The following is a 26,211-nucleotide window of genomic DNA, read 5'->3' as shown; positions in this document are numbered from 1 at the left end:
CTCATCTTGGTCATCTGGAGAATAACTGTAATAGCAGGAGATCTCCAGGTGCCACCAGGAGGTTGGCAAGCCTGTCTATGGGCAGATATATGTCTTTTGGGGAACAAACATTTCATCTATTAAATATTTCACAGTGTTTGGGAAAAAAAGGGAGATGCAACATTTAAGTCCCCGTGGGGATGAGACAGCAGCTTATAATGCTGGTATTTCTGCTTCAGAAATCATTAATACGTACAGTTTTTAAGGAAGAGATTTTATTATTTTATGAACATACAAACATAATATCGAAATCTGGCAAATAATATGTAAATGTTTCCAGCATTTCATTTTCATCTCAAAAGAAAGGAGAGAGAGCACACAAAAGAAAGGGTTTTCCAGCCTTTCATAACTCTACAGAACTATGTTTTTACTGAGCTTCGGGTGCAGTCGACGTCCTTTGAAATCAGCGGGTTTCTGCTGACAAGAGGAATCTTTCTCCAGCACAGCAAAGCTCCTTGTCTGGAGTGAGCCTCCTTGCTTAGTGAAAGGGGGCATCAGCTTTAACGCACTGTTTTCCTGTTGGTTCCAATTGGGGATGGACTGCACACCCGATTACCTAACTTTTCAGCTATTCCATAATACAGCATGTTTACTCTCTTTCATCCAGAGGTCAAAATGTTTGAACGTCGTGAGTTTTCGTCATTGCTTAAATATAGTATAATTGTCAAAATACAAATGTTTACAAAAGAAGACCTAGTCCTAACCCACACGATCACATAACCACAACAGTGTAAGCACACCACTGTAACATACTCTACAATTCTTTTGTTAAGATGTGAGTGCTTTACCATGGGGTTGTGCCTGGGTTTACCACCGAGCTGTCCCTTTGGCTGGAGAGATCGGACTGGTGGCAAATGCAATTCAGTTACCACGTGAATAGTTCCCAAAACTGTGTGAGCCAGCATCTAAAGGATGCACAGACAATCCCAAAAGGAAAGGCAGGTAAAGTCTCCTTTTGACAAGCAGCATAGTTTATTCTTCCTCAGTCATTGCAAAGGAGTAGGGACTCACTGGCACAGTTTTTCCTCATCATGAGGTACATAAGAACAGTTACATTTCCTGAGATTTGAGCCCGGAGCCATTAGTACGGGGGGCAGATCAATCACTTGAGCAAAATGGGATCACTGCTATTGTGAATGATCATATCATTCATGGTAACATTGGAATCCCATGTACTAATGCTACCACCTGTACCTCTTGCATTCTGGGGCCTTTTGGCCCTGCTATTAAGACCCCCCCTCCCCCTAAATAACCATCCATATGGAATATCTGTCTGGCAACTAAGGAACTAGTATTCCTCTGATGAAGGGGACTCTAGTCCATGAAAGTTTCTGCCAGAATACAAATGTGTGGGGGTTTTGCTACAACAGACTGATATGGCTTCTGGAATTAAATTTCAGTGAAAGTGTGTGTGAGTGTGTGTGTGTGTGGACACTACAAAACAGAAGTTTCTAGCACATGGCTAAAGGGGGAAAAAGGACAGAATCAAGCCATTTAAAAAAGAAAGTATGCATACAATCTGAGTACGACTAAGTAGCTACGAGCACCATTCACAGGAAGATTCTCCCAACTGAAATGAATGGGAGCCGAGGGAGAGCCTCACTCCTCTCATTGGCAGCTCCGTTCCCTTTCACTGTTGCTTACGAGTGCCCCTGCAGCTGGTGCTGAAGCTCTTTCTTGCTTACTGCTCAGTGCGCACCTACTTACTCAATACTTTCAAGGAAGGGACAGGATACAAGTAACCGTTGTGGGCCTGTCTTCTGTATAATGGAGAAGGGCAGGCAGTAGAATTTCTGAACGACTGCAATAAGCATTGGAAATACTTTGAAAAGCAGCAAAAATTTCTACAGTCATAAACCGAAGATTAGGAAAAATCACAAGCAAGCATGCAAGACTTTCTCTTATGCTTCCTTCACAGCTAGACCAACAGAGCAGGTGTCTATTTTCAAATCGTAAGAAGCAGAAATAATGAAGCAGCTGTACAGCAGGGAAGTATATGGGTTACGACCCACCCGGAAGTTCTCCTAGACAAAGCCCTACTTGAACGGATGGCAGCGGAGTTATCAGGGCGTGTGCAGGAGAACTGCTGGGGGTTTCTGCCTGGTGTCTTTCTCTTTTGGGTAAACATCTCATCATGGGGAGGCAGGCTTCAGGCTTCTTGTGCGACACTGGGCCTCTTGCTTCTTGTTTGTCCTGCAGTGCTAGAATGACAGGGAGAGTTGGTCTTCCTCATCTATTGGTAGGAAAGCCAGTCATTCTGGCCAATGTTCGCATTTGCAGTTATAGGCTGATTCCCAGTGCAGCTCGGGCCTCCAGATCTGGCAGCTGCGTCTTCAGAGACAGCACCTCTGGCCTGCAAAGAATATAAACGGATATGGTAAGCGTTTCTAAATACCGTGTTTAGTTATCTTTCCATAAACACTGTCAGGTTGTTTAGACAAAATTGCCAAGAGTTCTGTCTGAAGCTGAAGGCATCTTGGTTACCATAAAAATTAATGCACAGGTCATATCTGCTGGTGTAAAGCTGTACCCTAGGAACCCCCCCCCCCCCCACCGCTGTGCCATGCCAGCAAAAGCAGGTATGTTCAATGTGTATTGTGGCAAAAGACAGGGTTGAGGACTGGGTTGCTACCATCTTGACAGAAGAACTTTGCTGGGAGATTGGATACAAAGGGCTGAGGGAAGCCATGAGTTCAAGCAAGGATAAAACCAAAATCCTCCAGATTAGGGTTGCCAAGTCCATTTCAAGAAATATCTGGGGACTTTGGGGGTGGAGCCATAAGCAAAGTTGTGACAAGCACACACATTTAAAGGAACTGCACACCTTTTAAATGCCTTCCCACATTAGAAATAATGAAGGATAGGGGCACCTTCTTTTGGGGCTCATAGAATTGGACCTCCTGGTCCAATCTTTTTGAAACTTGGAGAGCATTTTGAGGAGAGTCATCAGATGCTATGCTGAAAATATGGTGCCTTTACCTCAAAACACAGCCCCTCCAGAGCCCCAGATACCCCCAGATCAATTCTTTATTATAGCTTATGGGAATCGATCTCCATAGGGAATAATGAAGTGCCCAACAGACATTCCCCACCCCCATTTCTGATGATTCTGAAGCAGGGGAGGGCCTGCTCCCACCTGGGGATTGGCATCTCTACTCGCAAGTTGCTGAACTTCCAACTTCTTCAAAGTAACACAGCAACCAAAGGTTCAAGTTTACCTTTCCTATGCAAACGACCTCTGAAAAGATTGTGCAACCGACGGAGGGTCTGGGCTGCTTTCACAGCCACTGGGAGCAGCCATGTTGTTCTTCTGCCTGCTTCCTGTGCCCCCATTCAGCCTTAAAGACATAGACACACTATCTCAGAGGAAGCCTTTCCAAGTGGAGTCTGAAGGCTGCAGAGGTGGAAAGGCACATGGTGGCTGTGGGGGCAGGGCTTCCCCCCGCTGGCCAACTGATTGGGAGTGGGAAGGAGCCTGGGAAAGTGGGAGAACTCCTGCTGGGACCTGGGGATTGGTAAGCCTGCTCCAGATTGAGTTAGCCCTGGGCATGTGGCTGAGACCAATAACACTTGGAAACCATGTTCTGCTAGAAAAGGCTATATCAAAAAAATATTTCATGCCTAGCATGATTCTAGAATGCCCCAGTGGCTCTGGCTTGGGTTGATCATATCTTAACCGACGGCTGTGTATTTTTATATTTTAACTGTTTTAAATCTACTGAATTATCATGCATTTTTTATTATCTGATATACTCTGCCCTGAGCCCACTTGCAGGGAGGGCGGAATATAAATCAAAACAAACAAACAAACAAACAGAAGCAATTCTTCACTCCAGTTGGCTTAATCACCAGGTTGCTATATTTTCATAATTATGACAATAAAAATTACAACATTCATTTTGAGCATTTCCAAAGGCTCCGCCTCTTTACTTTCTCCCTTCCCTCCACAGTAATTCCCACACAAGTCCAATGTTGTATCTCAGTCTACCGATATTATAATGCAGGGCTAGGCTGTGGGTCACTGTAACAAATTCAGCTCCACCAATGCACCCATAACTACGCTTCGCTATTATCTTCAGATTTCCTCTGGGTCTTGCCAGACTTCAGTCCCCTCACATTTATTTCTCTTCTCTTTCATTACAGTCCTTCCATTTCCTCCTTGGCTTTCATCACTCTGTCACCCAAACGTTGCGAAAGAAGAGATCAAGAGGAGAGGAAAAAAACCACACGCTTTCTTACTTTCTCTTATTTTCATTAATGGAGGAAAAGAGGTCAGATGAAGTGATTACAAGCAAAATAAAATTGATTAAAGAAAAGCCAGGGAACAGCCGCCAAGCACCCGCAGAATACCGTTGTCCTGATCCGGATGGCCAGGCTGATGCAATCTTATCAGATCTCTGAAGATAAGCAGGGTCACCCCTAGTTAGTACTTGTATGGTCACTTGCTGTCCCCCTGAGACACTGGAACCAATTTCCCACTCGCCTTACACCGCTCTCACGCTGCTCTTCTCTGCAGGGGTTCCGTCGGATTTTACACTATCTGCCCCGGGGCTGCAACTAGCTTCGGTTTTTTCACATGGCAAATAGAAACTGGTTTTTAGAGCTTTGCTGTGAGAAAAAGCCAAAGCTAGTTGCAGCCCCAGGGCAGAAGGGTGAAATCTGATGGAACCCCGCAGAGAAGAGCAGCGTGAGAGCGGTGTAAGGCGAGTGGGAAATTGGTCTGGGGCTTTTGCTTCTGTTCTGTCTATATGCCTTTTCCCTTATATCTCTGCAAAGGAAGGTACTAGAGGCTTACTTTTTTTTAAAAAAAATGAAAGCTGGGAATTCAGAGAACCCATTACCAGCTTAGAATTCAGGCGATGTATTGTTACAAAATCATCACTGTAATGATACTCTAGAGCTGATTTAAAAAAAAAATTCAGCAACTCAGGAGTCTGGGGAGAAAACGTCTGCAGCAGGGATAAGATCAGAGAAAATGGCTGCCATGGGGGGCAGTCAGAAAATCCCAATTTTCCTACTCACAGTGCAGCCAACCAAGCTTTACTATTATCGTTCCCAAAACTTTGGAGCAACACAGATTTGAATAAGACTGGAGAAAAGCCAGGGAAACTGCCAGAGGTGCATGGATATACCATAATGCTGTGGGGAAGCAGGGAAAACCACACTTCCCAAAAGCATTGGATTAGGGCAGATAACCTGGTCAGAAGCCATACAATACTTCCTTGTCAATGAATTCTGAAAGAGCAGTCTAGCCAATATATGTATGTTTTACATTCATATACAAAGGGAGAAAATAATTGAAAGTTTTTCTATGAAGGACGCTTCAATTGATTTGGGGATTTTCCCACGTCTGTATTTCAAATGCTGTAAAACACTTGTTGGCTAAAGCATATATTAATATTTTATTCAATCAGTCAATAGTTTATTATGATCCAAGATCAGAAGTTAAGATCTTCAACAAAACATATACATTAGTTGTGCATCTGAATATACTGAATATAAACATACAACATGGGAAACCTGCATAGCTAATGTTCACAAGTGGTACAGTACTTATTAAATGTATTCAGCTACTCATCACCATCATCATAATCAGAGACCTTTATTGGCATATCAACAGTCACAGAGTGCATAAAATACCCAGTCCATAATATATAAAATCAATCAGGTGTAAAATTATTCAGCTATTGCTTGTGAAAACGTTATAAGACTTTGAATTTTCCTTTGCACCAACTTGGAAACACACATTATAACACACACTGATGGATATAATATAGCTACACTTACGTAGACTTTAACCGTTTTCCCACACAGCTTACCTCGGAGTGACGTCCCTCTTCACCGCGCAGCGTCTGCTCGGATTTCCCACCATCTGCTCTGCAGAATCAGGAAGTGCCGGGGGTTTTGCGTCGCAAATGTAAATCGCTAAAACCCAGTTTACGTTAGCGACGCAAAAGCCGCGGCTCTTCCTGCTTCTGCGGAGCAGATGGTGGGAAATCCAAGCAGACGCTGCGCGGTGAGGAGGATGTCACTCCGAGGTAAGCTGTGTGGGAAAACGGTTAGTGACTTTCCTCATCAGTCACCAGTGGGGCTTTCTTATGTCAATAGTTTGATCCGCCGCTTGAAGAATCATAAACTGAGAATATGTGCATGTGAGGAAAGTAGGGATTGCTTTCTAAACAATGATCAACTGAAACCTTCTTACTGCAGATAATGCCTTATTTCTGACCAAGAACTTACATTTAGAGCTAACCATACAATGCACTGAAGAGGCATGTCCCCATGGCAAACAACCTGTGTGAGGGAACAGCTATTTCCCTACCCACCCCACATTTAGCCTGTTCAATACCCCAGAGAGACATAGTGCAGATATTTGCAGAGTTCTTATACACCAGTGTGGTATTTCTGCAGAGTTCAGTATTTTCTCTGGATTCGGCCATTATTTGTGCAATTATGCAACATCATTCAATGCCTTGTTTACACAGGGCGTTTTCGCACTTACCTTATGCCGGAGCGACGTCCCTCTTCACCGCGCAGCGTCTGCGCGGATTTCGCACTAATTGCTCCACAGAACCTGGAAGAGCCGCAAAGTCCCGCGGCTTTTGCGTCGCAAATGTAAACCGCCAAAAACCAGTTTACATTTGCGACGCAAAAGCCGCGGGACTTTGCGGCTCTTCCGGGTTCTGCGGAGCAATTAGTGCAAAATCTGCGCAGACGCTGCACGGTGAAGAGGGACGTCGCTCCGGCGTAAGGTAAGTGTGAAAACGCCCACAGTTTCCCCTTAAATACATTACAAAGAAATACTGCAGCTTTCCCTTACCTGAGAGTCATTGCTAGATGTCACAGGAGCTTTAAGATCCACAGCTAGTGAAGGCAGCAGAGGGCTGAGAACTTTAAATTCATTGGTCCCATACCCAGCTGATAAGAAGACCTCATAGCAATTTGGATGAGAAAGAGTCCCAGAGCCATTTGGACCAGAAGAATTAGGAACAAAGTCAGCATCACAATAGAAATTCCCAGAAGAAATGTGATTTCCTTTCTGGCAATTCCTCCTTTTGTGTATCCAAATGACTATCACCGTTACAACAGAGAACAAGAAAAGAAAAGAAATGAAACATAAGGATATTATTAAATATAAAGCTAGGGAATTGTTCTGTTCTTCTTCAGGTGGCAGATCCACAATTTGCATATGTGAGTCTGAAAACCCATCAACAAGAAGGACATTGAGACTTGACGTACTGGACTGAGGTGTTTTCCCATTGTCTTTCACCACTATGAGGAGTCTCTGCTTAAAAGCATCCTGATTGGTAACCACACGGGTAGTCCTTACTTCTCCATTATGAGTTTCTACTGAAAATAGACCTGGTTCTGTTGCCTTCAGGAGCTCATAGGTAAGCCAAGAGTTCTGACCAGAATCTCTGTCCACTGCCACCACCTTGGTGACCAGGTATCCAGCCTCTGCCCCCCTGGGAACCAGTTCATTGGATGGGGAAGAGCCATTCTGAAGAGGGTAGAGGATGAATGGGGCATTATCATTTTCATCCATAACAGCAATTTGGACTGTAACTTCAGAGCTCAGAGATGAAGAACCACTGTCCGCAGCCCTCACAGTCACTTGGAAATCTTTCACCTGCTCATAGTCCAGAGATCGGATGGCATACAGGTTCCCAGTTTCAGAGTTGATGGAGACGTAAGAGGACACAGGTTGACCACTGACCTTCCCAGACAAAAGAGAATAGGTCACTTTGGCATTTTGCTCTGTGTCCAGGTCCTTGGCTTGGACCAATCCTATCAGCAATCCTGGAATATTGTTTTCCTGTAGCTGCATATGATACAGTGGCTTCTCAAATACTGGAGAGTTGTCATTGATGTCAGAGATCTGAACATTAATTATTGTTGAGGAAGAGAGCCTGGGAGAGCCCCAGTCTGTGGCTGTGATAGTGATGTTGTACTCAGAGACTCTTTCTCGATCTAGGGGCTGCTGGGTCACCAGCTGATAATAGTTATTGACTGAAGGCTTTAGCCCAAAAGGGAGGCCTGGTTCCACGGAGCAAGATGTTCTGCCATTGTCTCCAGTGTCTTGATCTGCAACACTGAAGAGCACAACTAACACATCTAAGGGAGAATCCTCTGGCAGTGCGCTGGTGTGTGATATGACCACCGCTTCTGGGACATTGTCATTCTCATCCTCAACCAGCACCAAGACCTTGCAGACTCCTGAAAGACCCCCTCCATCTGTTGCTTTGATGTTCATGTCATAGCTGGTTTCTTCTTCATAGTCAATGGGACCCAAAACAGTGATTTCCCCAGTGCTCTGATTCAAGCTGAACAAATGAAGGATTTGATCAGGTACCCGATGGAATGAATAAGAGATCTGTGCATTTGAACCAAAATCCAAATCTCTGGCTTCCACTTTAGACACCAAAGTACCACGAGGACTGTTTTCCTTTAGCTTCACTTTATATGCTGATTGTATAAACTGAGGGGAGTTGTCATTGCTGTCCAGAACATTAATGTTTATTTGAGCTGTGCCCGTCCTCTGAGGCACCCCTCCATCAACAGCCATGAGAGTCAGCCTAAACTGAGCCTTCTCCTCCCTGTCTAGCGACTTCTCCAGAACGAGGTCCACATATTTGCTACTAAACTCATCCTTTTGTACATCCAGCCTGAAATATGCATTGGGGCTGAGTGTATAGTTCTGGATGCTGTTTTCACCCAAGTCTGCGTCTTGGGCAGATTCCAAAGGGAATCGGGTATCTGTGGGAACATGTTCATTAATTTCAAACACGAATTCATTTTGAGAGAATGTGGGAGCGTTGTCATTCACATCTTCTATCTCTATCTCCAAATTGTAGACTTTTAAAGGGTTTTGGAGCACAATTTCGCACAACAGGATGCAAGAGTCCATTTTGCCACACAAAGTTTCTCGGTCTATCTTTTCATTTACAAACAGGTTCCCAGAATGGATATCCAACTGGAAATATTGCTTGTTGTTTTTGGAAACCAGCTGGGCTCTGCGAGCAGAGAGCTCCCCTGGCCCCAGTTTCAAATCCTTCAGCACATTAGCCACCAGAGACCCACTTTTCTTCTCTTCAGGCAAAGAATAGTGAAATGAGACACACACCACTCCAGACAGAGAGAATAAGAACAAAAGGTACAGACCTTTTCTCATTCTGAAGCTATTGTCCATGGTGCCAGACTTTCTCAAGTCAGATGTTCTGTCTCTTAAATCAGAATTGTCTGATTTTTTATTCAGTGAATGCCTGTGATCCTGGTGAAATGGAAATTGTTCTGCAACGCTGATTGCTGTATGCCACTGCCGAAAACTCACTGTCCTTTGGTATCGAATTCTCCGTCTATTGGCTCTTTAAAAAATATGCGTGTTTCCTGCGAATGTCTTTGCCAATGCTGCCACCATGTGGCTAAATTGAGAAAAAACATGGAGATTGTAATTTTTTCTTCAAATGGCATCTCTCCGTTCAACACACCATTAGAAAAAGGTTTATATTTACTGTATGATGTTTTAAACAGTGAAATGCCTAAGTAAAAATGAGCCGCTGTGGCATTTAATGTAGAGGAAATCAACTTTTTTGAACCAAATATTCCCCAAACTTGCAGTGTCTACCAGTGAAAATGGAGGTGTAGGGGGAAGTGAAGAAATAGATTAGGACCTGGTTGGTGCCAAATGTGCAGGTTCATGAGTCAGTGCTGGGCATAAACCATGACCAAGGTCTTCCCCAAAACTATCCTCCCTAGCAGTGCTGCTGGCCCCTTGCTTGCTGGAGTTGAGAAATGGCCTAAAAAAGGTAAAGGTAGTCCCCTGTGCAAGCACCAGCCATTTCCAACTCTGGGGTGACGTTGCATCACAATGTTTTCACAGCAGACTTTTTTACGTGGTAGTTTGCCATTGCCTCCCCCAGTCATCTAAACTTTCTCCCCCATCAAGTTGGGTGCTCATTTTACCAACCTTGGAAGGATGGAAGGCTGAGTCAACCTTGAGCCGGCTACCTGAACCCAGCGTCCGCCGCGATTGAACTCAGGTTGTGAGCAGAGAGCTTGGGCTGCAGTACTGCAGCTTTACCACTCTGCACCATGGGGCCCTTTTGAGAAATGGCCTAGCATCCCACTATTTGACTCATATGCTGGGGTTGTCTACCCCAGGGGTAGCGTTATGGCTCTTGATATCACACAGAGGAAAGACTGCAACTCCCCCAGACAGAATAATTTTCCTATTCCTCACTACTTTTTAAAAAATACCTTTCCCACAATCAATGATAAATAGTTCAAGACAACAAGAAGGGCAAAATGGAGAGATGTGCAATCTTGTTATATAAGATACAGCATAACAATAGTTTGTGAAAGAATGGGGAAAATAAATGTATCAGGATAGAAAAATACACAGAGATAATAAATAAGAAACAAGAGAAGGAAGCATTTCAAAGTATCAGTCGTATTTTCTGAAATGCAGCATACTCAGGTTTAAGAAATATTGAATCAACAGGGGAAATACATCGAAAAATACGACTGGACAGAAGCAGATAAGGATTTTGTACAGCTTTCTGTCTTAAGGATGTAAGTGCATCCAAACATAAGAATGAGATGACAATCATATTCTTACCTGGCACATGAGTTGATCTTCTGCTGCATGATCAGCAACGTCTTGGGAACAAGATGAAGTCCTTTGACCCGCCTGGGACTGAGCAGGCTCCATAGAAAACACAGGGAAGAGAGGCCGCAGAAACCTGAACTCACTGTTCAGAGACCCACCAGGTAAGCACACCTCATAGTTGTAAGCCCGGGAAAGGGATCCAGCATCAGCAGCTCCATAGTTCTCTGGGAAATTTGGTCCCACTGGGAAATTCAAGGCAGAGCTCTCTTTGAACTTCCTCCTTTTATGAATTTTGATGGCAACAAACGCCAACATAGACACCAGAAAAATGAATGAGATGACAACTAAGCATATGACCAGATACATTGTCAGGGTGTGGTCTTCCTCTTCCACCACTTCATCCTTCGGGATATCAACCATTTTCATATAAGGGTCAGAAAAGCCATCCACTAGCAGAATGCTTAGTGTTGCAGAGGTGGACTGGGGAGGGTGACCATTGTCTCTGACTTCAATGATGAGTTTCTGTTTGAAGGCATCTCGTTTGTTAATGGGTCTCGTGGTTTTCACTTCTCCATTCTGGGCCCCCACACTGAACAGACCCGGTTCTGTGGCCTTCAGGAGCTCATAAGAAAGCCAAGAGTTCTGACCGGAATCTCTGTCCACTGCCACCACCTTGGTGACCAGGTAGCCAGCCTCCGCCCCCCTGGGAACCAGGTCGTTGGATGGGGAAGAGCCATTCTGAAGAGGGTAGAGGATGAACGGGGTGTTATCATTTTCATCCATGATGACAACTCGGACCATAACTTGGGAGCTCAGGGGAGGAGAACCGCTGTCCACAGCTCTTACAGTCACATGGAAATCTTTCACCTGCTCATAGTCCAGAGATCGGATGGCATAGAGATTCCCGGTTTCAGAATTGATGGAGACGTAAGAGGACACAGGTTGACCACTGACCTTCCCAGGCACAAGAGAATAGGTCACTCTGGCATTCTGTTCCGTATCCAGGTCATCAGCATGTACCAAGCCTATTAAAAGACCTGGAATATTATTTTCTTGTATTTGCATTTCATATCTTGACTTCTCAAATACTGGGGAGTTGTCATTGACATCTGAGATCCGGACATTAATTATTTGTATTGAAGTAAGCTTGGGGGAGCCTTTGTCTGTGGCTGTGATAGTGATGTTGTACTCTGAGGCTTTTTCTCTATCAAGGGCCTGCTGAGTAACCAGCTGGTAATAGTCGCTCTCTGAGGCTTTTAGCATGAATGGTAGGTTTGTCCTGGTGGTGCAGGCAGTTCTGCCATTGTCTCCAGAGTCTCGATCCGTGACGCTGAAGAGGGCCACCACTGTATCTGGGGGAGAATCTTCTGGTAAGGGGCTGGTGACAGATGTAACGGTCACTTCTGGGGTATTGTCATTTCTGTCCTCAACCTCCACAATCACTTTGCAGTAAGCAGAGAGGCCCCCTCCATCCGTGGCTTTGATGTTTATCTCATAGCTTCTCTCCTCTTCATAGTCAATTATTCCTGCAACATTAAGTTCCCCAGTGCGTTTATTTAATTTGAAAGATCTGAGCGCATTTTCAGGCACCTGGCTGAAGGAATAGGTGATGTCTGCATTAGAACCAAGATCCTGGTCATTTGCTTCAACTTTGGTGACCAGTGTGTCCAATGGGCTGTTTTCCATTAGTTTCGCTTTGTACAGGGGTTGATTAAAATGAGGGGCATTGTCATTTATATCCAGAACATTAATGATTAATTTTGCTGTTCCAGTTCTCTTTGGGATCCCTCCATCAATAGCTGACAGAATCAGGAAAAAACTTGATTCCTCTTCACGGTCTAGTTGTTTTTGCAGTACTAACTCTGCGTATTTTCTCCCATCACTGTGACTTTGCATGTCCAGTCTAAAATGGTCATTTGGGCTAAGCGTATAGTTCTGAACAGCATTTTCTCCTCTATCTGCATCTTGAGCTTTTTCTAAAGGGAATCGAGCATTTGTTTGAGTCTGCTCAGGTATTTCAAAAAAGAATTCTTTTTCAGAGAACTGCGGTGAATTATCATTCACATCCTCTATTTCAACTTCAATTCGGTGTACCTGCAGTGGGTTTTCTAGGACAATCTCTGAGTGCAAGATGCAAAGGTCTTTCTGGCCACACAAAACCTCTCGGTCAATTTTATCCTTTAACATCACATTCCCAGAGTGAGAATCCAGCTGGAAATATTGCTTGGTGCTTTTAGAAACCAGCCGGGCTCTATGAAGAGACAGCTCCTTTACATCCACTTTCAAGTCTTTTAACACATTTGCTACCAGAGACCCACTTTTCTTTTCTTCAGGCATTGAATAGCGAAAGGACTCACATATTTCCCCACACATGCAGAGATACAGGAAAAGAAACCAACCTCGCCAGATGCTGTTGTGAATTTCCATTGTCTCAGCCTCCTTCGATATAGATTCAACACACAGGATGTTTCTTGGTAAGTTGCTGCATTTATCTTCAGTATATTTTAGAGGCAAATATTTCCATGTACTGCATTTATCCCGGGAACTGCATATCAAAGCCACTTCCTTGCATGATTTCCAAAGATGTTCTCTCAGTGACGAGTCACTTTGCCTTTGCCTTTCAGATTGGTTTTTTTCCTTCTGTAATGACTACTGCTTTCCGGGAGATATTTCCAAATAAGCCATTACTTGAACAGTCTATTTTCTGTTGTGCAATAGCACCACCTTGCGTTACTCTACAGAACAACTCCCGTAAATGTTAGCTTTTGCCAGCGATGTGTATACCAAGTTCCTTCTAGAAATAGACATAGCAATAGATGTTGAGGGTTAAGGTGACCTGACTGCAAATTGTACACAAACACTGACAATTGTTCATAGGAACAGAAGAATGGAGATTGTGCAGAAACTGAACATGCCAGCAATGGATTTCACAGATTGCCTGGAGAATCTGCGCCAAACTAGCTACCACACTGGAGATCATTGATCAGGATCTGTGATGAGATCTGGGGTGAATAGCTTTTAATCAAAGCAGCAGCTTTTGCAGTGGTGAGGCCTCCTTGACTATGCACTGCAGAAGATGGAGGGGAAGGTGATGATGGGACAGTAAGGAAGCTTCTGCGCTATGACTGAAGCACCCTACAGGTGTGCAGCTTCTGATTGGCCACTGAAACCCACTGCCTGCAAGTGATGTCATCACGCTGTGCTCATGACCCTCGTCATAGAACGGTAATTTCTTTTCTTGCGCTGTCTGCCTAGTCTAAATCCCCTCTCCCAGCTGCCATGCATCCCTTTGGAGGAAGCAGATCTCCTGACAGTTGAATGCAGGCCAAGTTCATGGAATTCATAGTCCTTTGTATGTGTTAACCTGGAATTCCTGTTCCATTTTTCTAGTTAAAAATTTAATCTTAGCAGTTTTAACATCAATAAACATGGCCTTAAAAATGGAATGTAGGGGAGAGAGATTGCCATTGATTTCCTTTCTTCCACTGCAGACCCCTGATTTTGCTCCCTGTTCTGCTGCTGAAGGTCCAGGACACCAGAGAACAAAATCTGGGTGGCTCTCAGTAGGCTGCAGAAGGAGGGAAAGCAAGGAAGTCCCGTTCTACAAAGCTCACAGATGGACTTTGAATGGTCTTCCTAAACACCACTGATTCTGGTTGGATAGGACTGATGTTGTCTGGTTCCAATGGATACATTATTGATCTCTTTTAAAGGAAAGGACATTTATTTTTACAGGATGGAAGAGGGGTTTATTTGTGTTCTGGAGACATGGTGTCCCCCACCCCATTTACGGTGTCATGTGGAACGGACAGGTCAGAAGCAGCTGCTTCCTCACACAGAATTTCTATACTTGAAAAAATGTAATTACTTGTAATTTTGTAATTACGAGGCTCATCCCACCTCTTGTAACTCCATTCGAGGAAGTGGAGGTGGTCAACTACAGTGGCTGCTCCAAGGCCCCCACCAGTTATGATCAAAAGTGAAGGGGTCAGGCACACCTCCCTGGAGAGGCTGTTCCATAACCTTGGGGCTGCCACTGAAAAGGCTTTCTCTGATGCACCTACCAGGGGTCGCTTTGTAGAAAAATAGGTGGTGGAGCTCATCTAGGCATTGTTATGCAGCTGCACCTGCTATTTTGGACAATGGACAAGGTCAATGGACAAGGTGGGCAGGAGGAGGGGGAACCCTCAGAAAGTTCCAGGAGCTGTGCTCCTGTGAGCTCCTGCTGAATCTGAGGCCTGCTACCTACCAAACATACTTTGATTGATGGAATGGTCTGGAAAGCTTCTCCCTGTGATTCATATCCCCAGGCAGGGACATATGGAAGAAAACAGCCCTTCAGATACCCTGGTCCTAAGCCATGGAGGGCTTTAAAGATTGAAATCAACACCTTGAATTGGGCGTGGAAGCAAACTGGTAGCCAGTGTAACTGCTGTAATGCTGGCCCCAGCTGGAGGTTTACCCACAGTGTTTTCATGACAACAACAAATTTAATTTCTATCCCACTCCATTCCCCACAAGTAGAACTCTGGGTGGCACACGATGTGTGTATACATCAAAACATAAAATAAAATGCATAAAATGAATAAACAGCAACACATAATAAAATACAGTACAATTAAACTCCAGTACGGTTCAATTTGATCTACTATTAGGTGGCCTTGTGCATTCCACAAAGTGGTTGGCATATAATTCATGTTCCATTCCTAGGGAGGATCTTAACCAGAAGAGAATGGAAAATAAAAGAGGGGAAAAGAAACCTGGGAGGCCACTGATCTCTCCAGCCGTCATTGTTCCCAACCATGTGCCCAGTGGAACATCTCAGTCTTACAGGTCCTGTGGAACTGAGCTAAGTCCTGCGGGGCCTGGATCTCACAAGAAACAGAGTTCCATCAGGCTGGGGCCAGGATGGCCAGATTGCTTTGGGACCAGGGACTACCAGCAAGTTGGTACCAGTTGAGCATAACACTCTCTAAGGGGCATATAGGAAAAGGTGGTCCAACAGATATGATGGTCCTGGACTATTTAGGGCTTTGAAGGTGAGTACCAAAACTTTGAACTTGATTTGGTACTCAATCTGGAGCCAGTGCAGCTAATAGAGCACAGGTCATATGTGCACTCTCAAGGGGGTTCCTGTAAGACTCATGCAGCTGCATTCTGGACCAGCTGAAGTTTCTGGAGCAAGTTTGACAACAGTCCTGTGTAGAGAGAATTATGGTAATCTAGTCTAGAGGTAACCATTGCATGGATAACTGTAGTATAGATCAGTGTGGGACAGGTAGGGGACTGTCAGAAACTGCTGACATGGGAAAGCTGGCAAGTTGACTTTGTGCCTTTGCATAATAGAGACAAATGGTGCCATGCTATTTGGTTTGTGGCCTAATGCACACCTCACTCCTTCTTTGATGCTTCGATTTACACTACAGAAGGAAAGCATCCCATCATAAATTGTTTCTCTTCTGAGCCATCAGTTGTCACAGCTCCATGTCAACATAACATTGGTAGTCTGATTTTTGAATTGGCTAAAGGGCCCCAGCCTATTCAAATCCTAGACTTTAAGAAGTCTAGCATTTCAGTTTTTTGTTGTTAGTTGCAGTTGGAGCAACCAGCAGTGGTCGCGAATAGAAGGCTGCAGCTTCTGTATAAGGGCCTTCAGTGCCTGTGGATAGAGCTACACCTTCAAGAATTCCTTGGGCTATGATCTCTGATAGGACAGAGCCCCTGCTGCCTGTTCACTCATTGCAGCCTCCATATGTGACCACTGCAGACACATATTGCCTTAATTTAATTTAAGAGGCTAAAATATCAGTACTCCCAATAGAACATCCACACAAAATTTGCTGCCTAAATTTATTCTTTTAGATCCATCTGAGCTTTCGAGTTCTTAATAAGCTACTTGTTTTACTTGAATTTCATTATGACAGAGTGTGCTGGAAGGACGTCCCTGTAGGCCACTCTGGTCAGCCCAGCTTCAGCTATAGTTCTATTGAAGACAGACTCACAGACAGCCAGTTCAACAGTTGTATTGGGATTAGGCAATAGCAAAGTCAAGTACAGTCCAATAGTCAGTCCACTTACAGTTAGTCCAGCCAGTTCAAAGGTACAATAATCACAGTCCAAAAGAGTAGTCAATAATATAGTCCATCAACCCACAGTTCTCCAATAATCAGTCCAACAGTCCAACAGTATAACACTCCACACTCTCCACGCTCTCCACTTTCTCCGCTCTCTCCACAGTTGGTAGTAGTGTGGCTACTGCTGTTACGGTTTGTTTTAATTAATGTTCTACTGGTTTTTAAGGTTAAATTAATGTCTAATTTTAATGTTTTTTGCTGTAATTGTTTTAATGCACCATTGGTCACTGTATTGTTTATTACTGTTTCATTTATTAATGTGCCATTGGTCATTATATTGTTAGCCGCCCTGAGCCTGCTTCGGCGGGGGAGGGCGGGATACAAATAAAATTTTACTTTACTTTACTTACTATACCCCCACCAGCCAATCACATTACATATTGGATAATGGGTTCCACATGTTGCTCACATGCCTCTAATCATCCCCTGTATGACAAGTGTTACATAATCCTGCCACAGGTCACAAAGCCTTAAAGTGATAGTGTCCTGTCACATTATATATGCATCATGTAGAGCAGGGGTCCCCAACCCCCGGACCATGGACCAGTACCGGTCCATGGCCTGTTAACTGGGCCATGAGTTGTATAATTTTGTCATCATATATTATAATGTAGGAAGAAGACGACATTGGATTTATATTCTGTAGGAAGTCATAACGATTATTTCACAGCAGAGACAGGAGTACAAGAAAGACACATACCAATAACGTTAGTGGGAATAAAATCATGTAAGTATGAAAGGAATTGCATCAAACTGAATGGGATAGAAAGAAAAAAACTTTTAAAAATGGATTTACAAGAAGAACCAAATATGACTTTTTGCCTAGTACAATCTTCCACTAATACTTTGCCCTATTCTAATACAATCTGTATGAGATAGTCAAGAAGAATAACTTACCTGTTCTCTTGGTTTTGCTTGCTCAGGAGTCTCTTGAGAGACAGAAGAAATCCTGTGACTCTCAGAAACGTTTGGGTCCCCCATAGAGAAAACAGGAATGAGAGGCCTAAGGAATCTGAAATCGCTGCTTAGAGATCCACCGGTTAGGCAAACATCATATTGGTAAGTCCGGGAAAGTGATCCACTCTGAGAATCAACACCAGTTTCTGGGATCTCAGGTAAGGCAGGTGGGAACTGAGGAAGGGAGGTGATAAAACTTGACTCCTTCTTGTATATTTTGATGACAACAAACACAATGATGCAAATCAGGAACACAAAGGACACCGCAGCCAAGCAGATGACCAGGTACATAGTCAAGGAGCCATCTTCTTCACTGGCTTCCTGACTGACACTTGCAATATTCAGATAAGGATCTGAAAAGCCATCCACAGGAAGTATATTCAGGGCTGCTGTGCTGGTCTGGGGAGGGTGGCCGTTGTCTCTCACCAGGATAATCAGTCTCTGCTTGTTTGTATCTCGCTCTGTCAGTGGTCTCCTGATTTTCACTTCCCCATTCTGGGCTCCGATGCTGAAAAGGCCAGGGTCCGTGGCCTTCAGCAATTCAAAGGACAGCCAAGAGTTCTGACCCGAATCCCCATCCACAGCCACCACCTTGGCAACCAGGTAACCGGCCTCCACTGACTTGGGAACCAGCTCATTGCAGGGGGAGGTGCTGTTCTGAAGTGGGTAGAGGAAGAAGGGAGCATTATCGTTTTCATCCAGGATAACAACTCGAACAACAACTTCTGAGCTCAGTGGAGGAGAACCCCCATCGGAAGCCCTCACTGTCACTTGGAATTCCTTGGTCTGCTCATAATCCAGAGATCTCAGAAGATAAAGATTCCCAGTCTCAGAATTGATGGAAACATAAGAGGTCGCAGGAGCACCACTGGCATTTCCAGGCACAAGAGAATAGGTCACCTTGGCATTCTGCTCCACGTCCAGATCAACAGCATGGACTGAACCCATCAGCAGGCCTGGAATATTGTTCTCCCACACTTGCATTTCATACTTCGACTTCTCAAACACTGGAGAGTTGTCATTGATGTCTGAGATCTCAACCCTAATAGTTCTTCTTGAAGTGAGCCTGGGAGAGCCCCAATCAGTAGCTGTGATGATGATGTTATACTCAGGGACTTTCTCTCTGTCCAGTTGCCTTTGGGTCACCAATTGATAATATTTATTCATAGTAGTTTTTAGCTGAAATGGCAAGGTCATCTCCACAGAGCAGGATGTTCTTCCATTGTCTCCAGAGTCCTGGTCAGTGACACTGAAGAGCACAACCAATGTATCTAAAGGGGAGTCTTCTGCTAAAGGACTGGTGATGGTTATGACCGATATCTCTGGGGCACTGTCGTTCTCATCCTCAATTTCCACTAGGACCTTGCAGTGGCCTGAAAGACCACCTCCATCTGTTGCTTTAATGTCAATGTGGTAGCTGGCTTCCTTTTCATAGTCAATTGGTCCCAAAATGGTTATTTCTCCAGTTGTTTCATGCAATTGGAATAAGCTACTTATTTTCTCAGGTACCCGATGGAATGTGTAAGAGATCTGTGCATTTGAACCAAAGTCCAAATCCCTGGCTTCAACTTTAGACACCAGAGTACCACGAGGACTGTTTTCCTTTAACTTCACTTTATATTCAGATTGTGCAAACTCAGGGAAGTTGTCATTGTTGTCCAGAACATTAATATTTATTTGAACTGTGCCTGTTCTCCGGGGCAGCCCTCCATCAACAGCTGTGAGAGTCAGCCCAATCTGTTCCTGCTTCTCCCTGTCTAACAGTTTATCCAGAACAAGGTTTAAGTATCTTTTACCACTGCTGTCGCTTTGTAATTCCAGCCAAAAATTCTCATTGAGACTGAGAGTATAGTTCTGGACACTGTTTATACCCAAGTCTGCATCTTGGGCAGATTCCAGGGGGAATCGAGTCCTTGCAGGAACATGCTCAGGAATTGCTAGTTCAAATTCATTTTTGGAGAATTCAGGAGAATTGTCATTCACATCTTCTATCTGAATCTCAACACTATATATCTTCAAGGGGTTCTGCAGCACAATTTCAGACAACAGTATGCAAGGCTCCATCTCTCCACACAGAGCTTCTCTGTCTATCTTTTCATTTACAAAGAGATTCCCAGAATGGGTATCCAGCTGGAAATATTGCTTATTGCTTTTGGAAACCAGCTGGGCTCTGTGTGCAGACAGCTCCCCTGGTCCCAGTTTCAAATCCTTCAGCACGTTAGCCACCAGAGACCCACTTTTCTTCTCTTCAGGCAAAGAATAGCGAATTGAGCTACATACCACTGAAGATATAGAGAATAAGAACAAAAGATACAGACCTTCTCTGATTTTGAAGTTATTATCCATGATGCCAGACTCTCCCAGGTTAGACACCTATGGTTTTGAAATCATGTATCAGTCGGGTACTCTTCAGAGACAATTTATCCTGTTGAAAAAACTGATTTTTCCTCTTCTGTGTTCACTGCTTTCATTCTTTAAATCTGCAGATCCATCCAGCCATCACATCCCTTCTGGCTTCACAGTTTCACAGCTAATGCCGCTAGAAAACAAGGCTTTTTCTTTTTTAAATATCGTTTGCAACTAATCTGTTTGCCTATACTGCCATCTTGTGGTACAAACCTGAAGAAAACCATAAATGCTCTATGTTGTTAATAAACTGATCGTTCTTAAAAGTTTTTAAAGTGGGGTAGACTTTAAAACCTGGTCTATCTCTTGAAGTCTACTTGCAGAGTAACTCCATGGGACATTCCCGCTACCTCCACCACCACACAAAGTGCAAGACTCATAGCAAGTCAAAAAAGATATTTTATTTTTTTGTACAGAATTTTTATTCTGAAAAGGTATTTTATTATTTGTTCTGAATTTATTAATATATATCAATATCGAACAGCAGGCTGTATAAAGACCCCATGGCCATTTCCCTCATAACTGGCAAGACCTGCAGCCCATAATACCTTTTGGCAAGTCTGTTGTGCAGTAGCAGAGACAGTGAAGATAAATGTGTAAATGCACATCATGGGAAGGAAGGTGGCCTGGTGTAGCCAGATCTCATCAGATCTTGGAAGGTAAGCAGGATCAGTACTTGGATGGAAGACCACTGAGGAAGACTCTGCAGAGGAAGACAAGGGCAGACCATCTCTGCTTCTCACTTGCCTTGAAAGCCACTTGCTGGGGCCACCATGATTCAGCTTGTGCCTTGATAGCACTTTACATATACACATGCACAACACGTATTATAATTATTATGAGTACACTTCAAAATGTAACATGCTAAGTAAAGCACACTACTCAGTGGGAAGTTAAGTCATTTCATCTCTTTATAGGTTTAGGCCAATATTGATAAGGCAATTGACAGAGACACCATACAAAAGAATCATAGAATCATAAAGTCGGAAGGGACCTCCAGGGTCATCTACTCCAACCCCTGCACAATGCAGGAAACTCCCCCTAAATTCACAGGTTCTTCATTGCTGTCAGATGGTCACCTATTTAAAAACTTCAAGGGAAGGAGAGCCCCCCACCTCCTGAGAAAGTCTGTTCCACTGAGGAACTGCTTTAATGGTCAGGAAGTTCTTTCTAATGTTGAGCTGGAAACTCCTTTGATTTAATTTCCACCCATTGGTTCTGGTCCTACCTTCTGGGGCCACAGAAAACACAGAATCATAGAGTTGGAAGGGACCTCTAGGTAAGAGGTAAGGGTGAAGAAATGAGGCAGCTCTTTCCTCTTTTATTCTGTTCCCTCTGGGATGAGCCCAGAGCTTTCTCTTCCAGCTCACCTTGCTCTTCCTCCTCCCTCCTGAACTCCTGTCCTGGGAGAGATCAGTCCAATTTTGAGTCATGATCTACTGCACTAAACACTTATCTAATGCACAGAATGCTTTATGCTAATTTTGCATCTATATTCTACCTTTACAAATGGTTCCCTTCCATTATTATTTTCTTTGATACATTCCCATAAGAAGCACAAGAGCAGACAGAGAAGAGAAATGCCTACAGAAAACAAAATACAATCACTAATTACTAGATTTCAAGCATCGAAAACTTACACTGGGTGGCTCTAAAATCATAGAATCATAAAGTTGGTAGGGGCTATACAGGCCACCTAGTCCAACCCCCTGCTCAATGCAGGATCAGCCTAAAGCATCCTTGACAAGTGTCCATCCAGCTGCTACTTGAAGATTGCCAGTGAGAGGGAGCTCACTATCTCCCTAGCCAGCCAATTCAAATGCCGAACTACTCTAATTGTACACGCACACAAAACAATAATTCTAATATCCAGATGGTCCTTTCTGCCCATAATTTAAATTAGTTATTGTGAGTCCTATCCTCTGTTGCCAACAGGGACAGTTCCTTGACCTCCCCTAGGTGACAACCTTTCAATACCTAAAGCAAGCAATCATGTTCCCTTCAACCTCCTTCTCCAGACCAAACATTCCCAGGTCCCTCTGCCTTTCCTGAAAGGGCTTGGTCTCCATCTAAATAATAATATCTTAGACACTGAGCCGTTAGAAATAGTATGTTAAATTATTCTCACCTGGTTCATGAGTTCACTTTTCTCTGCATGACTGGAAAGATCTTGGGAAACAACTGGATTCCTTGGGTCCCAATGACTTTGAGCAGACTCCACAGAAAACACAGGAAAGAGTGGCTTGAGAAATCTGAACTCGCTGCTCAGGGACCCACCAGCTAAGCACACCTCGTAGTTGTAAGCCCGGGAAAGGGATCCAGCATCAGCATCTCCACTGTTCTCTGGGAAATTTGGTCCCACTGGGAAATTCAGGGCGGAGCTCTCTATAGACTTCCTCTTTTTCTGAATCTTGATGGCAGCAAACACCACCACAGAAAGCAGGAAAATGAAGGATATGGCAGCCAAGCATATGACCAGATACATAGTCAGGGTATGGTCTTCCTCCTCCACCACTTCCTCCTTTGGGATAACCACCATTTTCATATAAGGGTCAGAAAAGCCATCCACTAGCAGAATGCTTAATGTTGCGGAGGTAGACTGGAAGGATGCCCATTGTCTCTGACTCCAATGATAAGTTTCTGTCTGAAGGTGTCTCGTTTGTTAATTGGCCTGATGATTTTCACTTCTCCATTCTGGGCCCCCACACTGAACAGACCTGGTTCTGTGGCCTTCAGGAGTTCATAGGAAAGCCAAGAGTTCTCACCGGAATCTCTGTCCACTGCCACCACCTTGGTGACCAGGTAGCCAGCCTCCGCCCCCCTGGGAAGCAGGTCATTGGATGAGGAAGTGCCATTCTGAAGAGGGTAGAGGATGAACGGGGTGTTATCATTTTCATCTGTAATAATAATTCGGACCTTTACTTGGGAGCTCAGGGGAGGAGGTCCACAGCTCTCACCGTCACCTGGAAATCTTTCATCTGCTCATAGTCCAGAGATCGGATGGCATAGAGATTCCCAGTTTCAGAGTTAATGGAGACATAAGGGGACACAGGGGACACTGACCTTCCCTGGCAAAAGTGAATAGCTAATTTTGGCATTCTGTTCTGTGTCCAGGTCATTAGCTTGCACCAGTCCTATTAGAATACCCGGAATATTATTTTCTCCTATTTGCATTTCATAATATGACTTTTCAAATATTGGGGAGTTGTCATTGGCATCTGAGATCTGAACGTTAATCATTCTTGTTGAAGTAAGCCTGGGAGAGCCCCAGTCTGTAGCCATGATGGTGATGTTGTATTCTGAGAATCTTTCCCTGTCTAGGGGCTGTTGGGTCACCAACTGGTAATAACTATTCATAGTGGTTTTTAACACAAAGGGTAAGTGCGACTCAATGGTGCAGGCAGTTCTGCCATTATCTCCAGAATCCATGATATTGAAAAGGGCCACCACGGTATCTAAGGGGGAATCTTCTGGAAAGGGGCTGGTGATGGATGTTACAGTCACCTCTGGGGCATTGTCATTTCTGTCCTCAACCTCCACTATGACTTTGCAGTAATCTGAGAGCCCCCCCTCCATCCGTGGCTTTGATATTTATTGCATAATTTTTGTCCACTTCATGTTCAATTGTTCCTGAAACAGTAAGTGCCCCAGTATGTTGGTTTAGCTTGAAAGATCTGAGCGCACTACTTGACATCTGGCTAAAAGAATAAGTTATTTCTGCATTGCTACCCAAATCCCTGTCAGTTGCTTCCACTTTAATTATAACTGCATCTGCCTGGGTGTTTTCCATTATTTTCATGTTGTAAAGAGATTGATGAAAATGAGGGGCATTATCATTGACATCCAGAACATCAATGACAATGTTTGCTGTTCCTGTTCTCTTTGGTGTCCCTCCGTCAACTGCCGACAGTATGAGGAAAAGACGTGGATCCTTTTCACGATCTAAATGTTTCTGCAACACTAATTCTGCATATTTGCTCCCATCAGGGTGACTTTGCACATCCAACCAAAAATGGTCATTATGTTTAAGTGTGTAATTCTGAACAGCATTTTCACCTTTGTCTAGATCTTCAGCGCTCTCCACAGGGAACCGAGTATTTGTGAGAGTCTGCTCAGGTATTGCAAAAAGGAATTCTTTTTTAGAGAACTGTCATTCATATCCTCTGTTTCAACTTCAATTCTGTGCAGTTCCAATGGGTTTTCCAGCACAATTTCAGAATGCAAGACACACGGGTCATTCTGCCCACACAAAGCCTCTCGGTCTATTTTATCCTTTAATAGTACATTCCCAAAGTGAGGATCCAGCTGGAAATATTGTTTGGTGCTCTTTGAAACCAGCCGAGCTCTACGAGCAGACAGTTCCTTCACATCTATTTTCAAATCCTTCAGCACATTTGCCACCAGAGACCAACTCTTCCTTTCCTCAGGTACTGAGTAGCGGAAGGACTCACATATCGCCCTACACATGCAGAGCCAGAAGAAAAAAACCCAAACTTGCCTGTAGTTTGGATGTATTTCCATTGTCTCATTCAAAGCACATTCAAAGTGCAGGATGGTTCTTTATAAAGCAGCTGCTGGAAGTGATCGTCTCTGGTACACTCCCAAGGCAAATGTGTCTGTTTTCTGTTGTTGCTTTTGGTGATACAATGGCCTTTTTTCCTTCTGAAATTCTGGAATCTTTGTCTGCAATTGAGGTGTGTGATTTTCTCTATAAGATCCCTTTTATATGACGGAACAGCTTTGTGGAAGACTGGACACTTTCTGAAATTGCTGCGTGTTGTGCAATTGCACCATCTTGTGTTTGAACAATAATATGACTTTCCTGAATTATAACTTACCAACATATTCATAATTATGTTTTGTCATAAGTGAGTCGACTGTTTAAGCTCTGTCATGTGAACTCTCCTAACTCAAACTTTGTAGGTTCAGTTTTTAAAGATGCTCAGAATCTATTGAATCACTCACTCATTTCTCTACCTACCCACCCCCAAATTATTAGTGTACTATCCCACAGACTGTCTTGACCTGGATAGCTCATGCTATTCTCATCTCATCAGATTTCAGACACTAAGCAGAGCTGGCCCTGGTCAGCACTTGGATGGGAGACCACCAAAGAAGTCCAGAGGTGCGGAATGGCAAACTACCTCTGAAAGTCTCGTGCCTTGAAAACCCCACAGGACCACCATAAGTCAGCTCCAACTTGAAGGCACTTTCTGCCACCATCCTACTAGCTGGAATGCTTGTCAAGATACCTTAATTTCTACAATATTTTTGAAGTGTCAAAATGTGTGTGTTTCTTAAAATGTGGTACTGAATGTGTTCAAAATTGTTAGATTCAACAGTTTAAATTCATAATGATCTTACTGTTTTATGAGGCAGAATCTCATAAGCATTTTCCTCATACACAGCTGAAGTATGTCTCATATCTGGGAAGAAGATTCCCAGCTGGTACCGGTAATTCATGTCTATTCTTGCAGAACACAGGTTTTATTTAATACTGATATATTGTTTTGTCTCTGAGACCAAACTGAAAAGGCCCTCTGTCTAGGAAAACCATTCTTCTAGGAATGTTTTTTCTGTATGATTATACAAGAACGTAAGTAGAACCTGCTGGATCTGACCAGCGTTCCATCTAGTACAACATCTTGTCTCACACAGCGACCAACTTCTAAAGGGCCAACAACAGGACACAGAAGGCTTCCCCCTGATGCTGCCTCCCAGCACCGGTATTCAGAAGTTGACTGCCTATGAATATGTGGGTTCCCCTCACTCATCATGACTAGAAGCCATTTATGGACCTATCTCCATGAATCTATCTAAGCCCCATTTAAAACTATCTAATCTTGTGGCCATTACTACATCCACAGGCTGTGAATTCTACACTTTACTTGTTGGGTAAAGAAGCATTTCATTTTGTCTATCCTGTATCTATCGCTCATCAACTTTAATGGATGCTTCCAAGTTCTAGCTAGTATTAAGGAAGAGGGAGAAAAGCTCCATCTATTCACTTAGAACATAAAAAACATGAGATAAACCATATTAGATCAGGCTAGTGGCCCATCCAGT

At 43.8% G+C, this 26,211-nt stretch overlaps 2 protein-coding genes across 18 annotated transcripts in view; both read right to left on the bottom strand.

Moving 5' to 3' along the window:
• Positions 1 to 237: 237 nt before the first annotated feature.
• The window catches only part of LOC132582157 (protocadherin beta-16-like), a 214,724-nt gene continuing 188,750 nt past the window's right edge, over positions 238 to 26,211 (bottom strand). For 16 of the 17 annotated variants that reach the window (XM_060253646.1, XM_060253643.1, XM_060253640.1 and 13 more), the window contains exon 2: positions 238 to 2,392. In XM_060253646.1, the coding sequence (XP_060109629.1) occupies positions 2,273 to 2,392 (120 nt within the window). In that variant the 3' untranslated portion in view covers positions 238 to 2,272. Of the gene's footprint in view, positions 2,393 to 17,679; positions 20,252 to 26,211 lie in introns of those variants that run through there. The other variant, XM_060253649.1, reaches the window with a different exon arrangement.
• LOC132582779 (protocadherin beta-7-like) lies at positions 22,726 to 24,588 on the bottom strand. Its single transcript, XM_060254496.1, is given in 3 exon segments — positions 22,726 to 23,001; positions 23,209 to 23,715; positions 23,717 to 24,588. Coding segments are annotated over 3 exon segments (1,011 nt in total). The 5' UTR covers positions 23,945 to 24,588.

This window comes from Heteronotia binoei, chromosome 14 (assembly GCF_032191835.1).
Source record: "Heteronotia binoei isolate CCM8104 ecotype False Entrance Well chromosome 14, APGP_CSIRO_Hbin_v1, whole genome shotgun sequence".
NCBI lineage: Eukaryota > Metazoa > Chordata > Lepidosauria > Squamata > Gekkonidae > Heteronotia > Heteronotia binoei.
Note: the sequence above shows the minus strand (reverse complement) of the source record. Positions and strands in the feature narration are given on the sequence as shown.